This window comes from Nannobrachium achirus (assembly GCF_963921795.1).
Source record: "Nannobrachium achirus genome assembly, chromosome: 17".
NCBI classification, from domain to species: domain Eukaryota; kingdom Metazoa; phylum Chordata; class Actinopteri; order Myctophiformes; family Myctophidae; genus Nannobrachium; species Nannobrachium achirus.
The window spans coordinates 25,741,916-25,750,555 of NC_137824.1; the positions used below are offsets into that span (position 1 = coordinate 25,741,916).

The 8,640-nt window shown below is 41.6% G+C and overlaps 1 protein-coding gene across 1 annotated transcript in view; it reads left to right on the top strand.

The window, feature by feature from the left end:
* The window catches only part of mid2 (midline 2), a gene marked incomplete at its 3' end in the record, with an annotated part of 77,543 nt that extends 73,688 nt beyond the window's left edge, over positions 1-3,855 (top strand). The window contains exons 9-10 of the mRNA XM_080745495.1: positions 3,044-3,251; positions 3,441-3,855. Of these exons, the coding sequence (XP_080601621.1) occupies positions 3,044-3,251; positions 3,441-3,855 (623 nt within the window). The remainder of the gene's footprint in view (positions 1-3,043; positions 3,252-3,440) is intronic.
* Positions 3,856-8,640: the final 4,785 nt, after the last annotated feature.

The window sequence follows — 8,640 nt, forward strand, 5'->3', positions numbered from 1 at the left end:
CTTAAACATTTCTTAGATTATTATTATTATTATTTCTTTATGAAATAGTTTTTTTATTCATGAAAATAATTGCATTTTTGCAGGATTGTTTTTATTTTTATTTTATTTTTTTACATTTACTCGTGACCCATACAAATGTGACCGTGACCCACAAATGGGTCTCGACCCAGTTTGGGAAACCACTGCCAATCACAGAGCTTTGGTCGCTCCAGGCTATGAGGTTTAGTCTATCCTCAGTTGACAACTAAATAGATCATTGCAAATCAATCATCCCTCCAGGTTATGCTAGGATGTGAGCAGAATGCTCTCTGGTCTCTGGTGGGCTCTGGCTCATAAGCGTGCAAGTCGGTTGTCTGCCTAGGGATATCCCATGCTCAAGCAATCTGTGCTTGACTGAAAAGGTCCGGTTTGAATTAACTTCGTTTCCCACTTAACATTTAGGCCTAGGATTATTGACTGCTTTAACTACTGAAAAATAGCAGATATACAAGCTCACAGCGCGGCACTGAGTGCCGCGCTGCGAGCTTGTAGATCTGCTATTTTTGAAAAATCATAGTTTTTTTTGCAAGTCTTTGAATATATCTACTTAAAAGCTAACATTTGTAACTTTAATATTTGCTTCTGGGTGGTCCCTGGAACAACATATTTTGAGATGGGGGTCCGTGGCCAAATACATGTAATTTTGGGGGGTCCTTGACGTGAAAAGGTTTGAGAACAGCATGATTTAGAAGAAGGATTTGGAAGTCGGGTCAAAGATCGGGTCAAATATATCCAAAGACTTGCACTCATTTTCACGATTTTTCAAAAATAGCAGATCTACAAGATCGCAGCGCGGCACTCGGTGCCGCGCTGTGAGCTTGTATATCTGCTATTTTTCTAAAGTTAAAGTATAAAATAATGGTTAAAATGGTTAAAATCCAACGCGACTCGGGCGCGTTCCAGGTATTTGAGAGTTAAGACAACACATTGCAGCCATGTCTTGTCGACATCAGCTCATACTGTATCAGGCTTTTCCTTCATTGTGCGTGTGCTCGGAGAACATATTGTTGGCAGTCAAAAATGAGACCGCGGATGGAACAGCAGGGTTTTCTTTTTTTTAACACTGGGACAGGCTGTGTTAGTGTGTTCTGTCTGACACTTTTGATTTTCAAGTGTGTGTGTGTGTGTGTGTGTGTGTGTGTGTGTGTGTGTGTGTCATCGTAACATCTTCACTAACAACACCTTAGTAACACCCATGTGTAGTATGGTAACACATTTGAATCATACATTTTGTACAGTAAATATTGTTTAACTAAATACAGTAAATACTAGAAGCAGTACTCTTTTGAGCACAGGTCTCCGCCAGGTCAGTTAGGTTATTGTGGCCTCCTGGTGGTGCTATAATAGGCCAATGTCTGCAATCAGACGCCGCATTCTTGATTTGAGGCATTTTGTTCCAAAAATGTGTTTAGCAAAAGTCGAGCTGCTGGTGGCGCTATAACAGGACAATGTCATTTGTTCCTCGACCTTGTGGGAATGTGCATGCAAAATTTCACAGAAATTGCACGCTGCGTTCATGATTTGAGGCATTTTATTCAAAACAAACCAAAATTAAGCCAAACTTCTGACTTTTTAATTTTCATCACACCAGAAACAGACATACATACTGCTGGCCATTTGGGTTCACTAAGCATACTGTCTTAACTTTGTGGTCAACATGTCGAATAAGGATGCGTTTCAGAATGAAGATTAGCTACTTTTGCCATTGTGCTAATGTTAGTGCTAATTAACATTTTAACAGACTACCTGCAAGTGATCCTTGAGCCTCATCTCGCAATTTCTTATATTTGTCCTCACTTCTACATTTTCAAATGAATTGAATGAAATAATATTTGAAAACAAATGCATGCTGCTCAGTCATTGCCAGACTCAGCTCTGAGCAGATAGATCCACATGGGCACACAACTTGAGGACGCACGCACATCACAATATGATTATTTAGGCGGAGAAAATATCAGTATAGGACTATAGGCTTATCTTATTGCCTATAATGGTCTAATAGTACGGTTCCTAATTGTAGTTGTTTGGTGCTCCCTCAGCACTGTTGTCCCCTATGCACAGTACGTGGCCCTACCAGGCTTCTCATGAAACCTTTTCACTTGGACCATGTTATTGCCTTTTGCCTATTCCGTTTAAGAGAAGGGAAACATTTTTTGGTGTCTGATATTTCTGACGAGTCAGATGCTGTGTATGTGTGTGTGTGTGTGTCGGTGGGTGCATGCGTGCGTGCACGTGCGTGGGCATGGTGCATGTGTGTGTGTTTGTCCTGCATCACGTGTTTCCTCTTCCCAATCTCAGGGCCCAGCCCCGGCTCTCAGGAGCCATCCCCTGGAAAGGCATGACAGAGCCCCAGTGTTTGGAAGTGGCTGTGCTGGCAGCGATAAGCAGTTCAAAGAAGAGAGCGCATTAATGTAATTGGCTGCCAGCAGCACATTGGCCCCGTCGTCTCATATCCACACGCAGTAACACACACTCACCATGCGGATTATAGGAAGAGGGCGAGAGAAAGAGGTTGGAGGGATACAGGGGATAAGAGAGTGAATGGGAAGAGGAGGGTGAAATAGGGAGACCAGGATGAATATTAGAAAGACGGAGAGGGAGGAGGTGGGGTCCTCGTTGTATCGTTCATTAAGCCGCAGGAGGCTCAGAGAGGCTGGAGGTGTCACAGTTAAATGTCATGAGTGCCTTAGAGGAGTTGTGTGGAAATAGAAAAAAAAGTTCCCCCTCTTCTGTGTTGCCTAGAACTGGAGGATTGATTTTTGGGTTTGTATTGTAAAGTACTCCTCTAAGGTATATTAATGACATATTTCAATATTGAAAATGGGTGGTCTTCCCCTTTACCTTTAAATCCTCCACTTGCTTAAGAAAGAAACAGCCATTACATATCCGAAAACAGACTTTCTTGATAAAACCTGGCCGTGCATTTTTCCTGAATTTGTACCGATTAGCCTCCTGCTGCCTAATCTCTCTTGACAAACAACCTTCCTCTGCTTTGCACACCCAGGCCAGCCCTTCAAGCTAGACCCTAAGACAGCCCACAAGAAGCTGCGTTTGTCCAACGATTGCCTGACCATGGAGAAGGACGAGAGCTCGCTGAAAAAGAGCCACACACCAGAGCGTTTCAGTGGCACAGGCTCCTATGGCGCAGCCGGAAATGTCTTCATCGACAGTGGCTGCCACTACTGGGAGGTTCTCCTAGGAGCGTCCACGTGGTGAGACACGCATGCCACACACATATGACTGTGTTATGAGATGCAGGGGAAGACATTGAAATTCAGTTGCCAATGGCCATACTGGAGTAAGAAACACAGTAGTAGAGAGATGCACATAGTCAAATCCCTCTTATGTGAATATACTTAGCCAATAAACTGATTTTGTTTCTTTATTCTGATCACCTGCAGGTACGCCATCGGCGTGGCTTACAAATCCGCCCCCAAAAACGAGTGGAGCGGCAAGAACTCGTCTTCATGGGTGCTCTCACGCTGCAATAACAACTTTGTGGTGCGCCACAACGGGAAGGAAATGCTGGTGGAGGCCAGTCTCCAGCTGAGGCGGCTGGGCGTGCTGCTGGACTACGACAACAACTCGCTGTCCTTCTACGATGCCATGAACTCCATGCACCTCCACACCTTTGACATCTCCTTCCTGCTGCCGGTGGCGCCCACTTTCATGATCTGGAACAAGTCGGTCATGATCCTGTCCGGACTGCCCGTTCCTGACTTTGTCGACACCAGCACTCTGGATCAGCAAGAGCAGCAGATGGGCCTGTGCCGTCAAGAGTCCCCCTATGTGTCTGGGATGAAGGCGTGCCACTGAGGAGAGCCTAGCTGATGGCCTTGCAATGGCCAATTAGACCTCTCCTGGGCCTGGAAGCCGGGAGACACTGTCAATGAGACTGAATTCTGCTATACCCTCCATTTTAAAGTGTGGACCTCTTTCTTTCTACCCTATGGATGAGGAAAGGTTTGGAGAGTCGTATACTGGTCCAGGAATTGTAAATCCAATATGCTAGCAGCCGCCCAATGCTTTGGAGATTCATCACTGAATGGCATACTGTTGGCAAGAGGGTTGACAGATCTCCAGTCAACCCCTGATTCATCAGAAGGCAGAGGGGTCGAGTTACTGAACTGGACAGGGCTAAACTTCTGGTCTGTCTCGAATTCTTCCTTTTTTATTTTTGCTTTAGAAGGAAGAACAAAGAGAGTATGTCATTGTATTAACAAATCACAGTTTGCTGGTACAGCATATATACAGTGAGAATTTCTGATATCTCTCTTGCAAGAGGCCAAAGAGAAGGAGGTGGAGTGAGAGAGAAATCAAAATTGTCAACACAAAGGATATAGGTTTAACTGTGATTGGAGCACTGCTTAAAATGTTAGCTAACCATGTTGTGTGATGCTTTTATGTCATTTAAAGCATGCACATGCTGAGAATTAGCAGTTAGCTATTGTAGTGCCTTCCAGTAGCCTACTTCATTTTCTAGACCAGAGGTTCTCATCTTGCTAATGCTACCCAGTGTCAGCTGTGGACCTACATTTGGTGCCAAAGAGTGTACAGCTGCACTCCTGTTCTCACTGTGCATGTGCCATACCTTCAACAGTTGTAACTGGTCCTAACTGAATTGTCCGTATACCTAATTTCCTCCCAGATTTGACCCAGCTGTGTATTGTGGTTTCCTTTTGGCTTAAAGGTTGCCCATTGTTGACCTACTGATGTTCAGGAAGTGTTTTGTTGTTTCTGAATATTAACAAAACCATAGGAGGTTGACTCACACCACGTGACTACTCGTCTTGTATCATAAGATGTTTATTGAACCGTACAGGAAAAAGTGTTGATTAATTTATGATAGAAATTACATGGTTTGCTTTTATTGTTGAACGCAATGTATTCATGATGCACTTTTTAGATTGACACTATCTACCCTCTATGAGTGTTTAAAAAAGAAATGGGGCTGAATTTTGCCAGGGCTGAAAAGGGGAGGTAAGGGGGAAGTAGCTCCCCCTGGTGTTGGCGTTCATTCCTGAGAAATTCCTTAGTCATTCTCTTTAACATGAAATCAATTTAATGCATGACATTTAACAAAACAGACCTTTTGCCAGACTACCGTTACAAAACTGCAAACTATAAACTATAATAATACCGTAATATAAAGATAATGCAATTTAATTGAAATACTGTTAACATTTTCTCTTTGGCAGCCAACAAATACAATAAATAAAGGAAGACTGCTTGTGTATGGAAAATGATTTCCCATTATACTGTATATGATTTGATGCATACTGCAATGTGATCTCAGAATACCCTTTGGCTAAATCGAGACGTTTCTCACTGCTATGAACGCAAGCACCAGTTGCTTTCCCACCCCATAGATCTTTTTATATAGCATATAGCGAATTTACCTTGTATAGAAAAGGGATATGATTATGACATTTATGCCATTCTTATCACAATGAAATGATGATAAAGTAATGCATAAAAAAAGTTCACTCTATTCAGGGAAGGAGGGGGTCAACGCTTTAGCCGTCAGTCTTGATATCATGGCATGATTACGTGTTTCCCTGCGGGATTTGTTAAAACACACATACACGTACCAACATACTTAAAACACACACACACACACACACACACACACACACACACACACACACACACACACACACACACACACACACACACACACACACACACACACACAGTAAACATGTTTTGTTCGGTTTGACTTTGACGTGGTAATGCATGATACATTGTAGGATCCCACGCTAGGAAATATGTGAAACCTAGGCATCTTGTTAATGTTCACCAGGTCATGTTTGACACACTTGTACACACCCACACACATGATGTTGGACACTTGTTGCACATTCCACTGCTAGTCAACCAACGATTTAGAACCCCGGCTTCTCTTAATCCACGGGTCTTCAACAGGGGGTTGTAAGGGGGTCCTCAGAGTTACTAAAGGGGGTCCTCCAAATCTTTGAGTGAAAGTAGTTTTCCTCCTTTTGTTTTATAATACAATATATCCAAATTCCGTGAACTTTAGCCAAAAATAGCAGATCTACAAGCTCACAACGCCTCGTAGATCGGCTTTTTTTGGCAAAGAGCTTTGGTGTAGAGGGGAAAAAGAGCAGACTAAGTACAGAGTGGAAGGTCAAGTGTATTAAGTATTGGCGGCTAATTATCTGAAAACACAAATTGACATAAATCCAAAATACACTGATGATTGTGCTGTCAAACGATGAAACTATATGGAATCTATGAACAGGTTGTGGGGGTCCCTGCTTCATCTATCTCTCTCTCAGCTAAGGGGTCCTTGGCCTGAAAACGTTGAAGACCCCTGTCTTAATCTGTGGTTCTCAAACTTTTTAATTTAATTTCAACCCAGAGTTTGGTATGCATTAGGCCCACAGACCCTTTTAACTCTGGAAGTGTACAAATGGAACCAAAATAAATGGACCCGAAAGCTTCCCGTTGGTTCCATTTGTACACTCCCTGAGCTACTTTTGAATTATTACAATAATAATAATAATAGCTGTGGTCCCCCTGGAACCCCCTCAAGGACCCCTGGGGGTCCCCGGGCCCCACTTTGAGAACCACTACTCTAAATGAATATTTGATAGCCTTTGTTTGAGGTATGCTGTTTCTCTGGGTTGATATTCAGGTAGCTGGTTAGTGTCAGACAATCAAACGTGCACTGCTGTATATGCAGGTAGGTTAGAGTAAGGAGAAGGATCCATGTGATACCTGAGGTTCTGTTAAAAATGTTAGCATACTTTTTTTTTTTTTACATGCAGACTGGTTGGATTTCATGTGTACAAGCCAGAGAACATGCACGTTCATACTACTGATGACCCATGGCCATCTTCACTCTCTATCAGTGGGTAACTGTATTGTATGTATTGTTTCAATGCTGAATGTTCCGTCATATTTCTACTTTGCAGTCTATGATCAGCAAGTCTCTGCCAATAATGACTCAAATTATTGACGTGCTACTGTAGTTACATGATGATCCATATGTCACCTTAACTGAGTCAGGTCCATCCCATAAAGTTTTCTTTCATGGGAAATAACAGTGATTTTTTTAATACCTTTTAACTTACAAAACAAAACAAAAAGCCACATGGTAACTTTTTGCTTCCGTTTTCAGGGTTAATTTACAGTAAGTCATTGCTTTTCACTTTGTCTTGACCAATGAAGTGATAAATTGACTGAAAGCGAAGTTCTGACCGAAGGGATTGTTGTTATGTGTTGATTTGTGATCTGGACAGACAAGTGGAACTCATTTATACAAGTGTTGGCCAGGTCACTGCATGTCTATGTGACCTCACTCCTGGTTCATGACACTTTTCTTTATTTCTGGTGGGGTTAGGTTTTCTTCTGATTTTGGATTGATCATTCATTCATATTTGCAAATAATATCCCATCAAAAGTGAACATTCAGACTTGCTCATTGCCATACATGTCAGGTAGTTTGCTGTGCTTTTCTTTTTCAAAACAGTAAAATATATACAGTGGATGATTTTCAGTTGCTACACACCGTTTGTAGTGCAGTGAAATACCTTAGAAAATGCAATAGATGCTCCTCTTCACTTTTCTGTTTGTGTTCATTGGGAAATTATTTTTTACAACTCAAGAGAAATGCGCTCCTCTCCTTTCCTTTTGTTATTTGGACCTTCACGAACAGCACAAAATGAGCAGCGTGTTGCAGTCACGCAAGGATTCCCGTTTCCATAGATATATAAAAGATACCTTTAGCCAGAAAGGAATGTAAATCATAGGGGGAAATATATATTATATAAAATTGTACAATTACAAAAAATATATATGAACCAATGTTATTTATGTGAATTTAAGTCCAATTAAAAGTCTGATCCCAAATGTGTTTTAAATGTGGTTCTTCATTTCAGTGTTAGCTGAGCTGCACAATGTGATTGAAGAACTACTGTAATGATGAGGCTGCCTTTGTGTACTGAATGTGTCTGCCTGCAAAGTTGTCCACTAGAGAGTGCTGAAAATACCCAAATAAACTTTTCTAAAACACACTACCAAGCACCACATGCCAAATTGAACTATTCAAATTGATAACAACCTCAACAGTCATATTGAGTGGCTAGGGTATGTAAAGAAAAACTAAGACATACAGTAACTCTGATGGCACTTATATCATGAAATCCAAGGCATCAATAACAAACTTAAGATACCAAAAATAGGGGCGCCCGCTGGCCTGGTGGTCAAGGCGCGTACCATATACTAGTCTATGATGCCTGCTGGTGTCGCCGGTTCGATTCCCGATCCGGACGACCTTTGCCGCATGTCATTCCCCATCTCTCTCCCCATTTCCTGTCAGTCTACTGTCCCATCGAATAAAGGCATAAAAAGCCCAATAACAAATCTTTAAAAAAATATATATATACCAAAAGTAAAGGTACAAAATGTTTGAAAATAGCAGGTCTAGAGGCATTAGAAGCTTGTAGATTGGCTATTTTCAAATAGCCAAGGTATAAAATAGGGCTAAAGTGGTTAATATATGTTTTATAATATTATAATTTATATCTGCGAACTAAGTAACTAGTAACTAAAGTTTTCAAATACAGTAAATGTAGT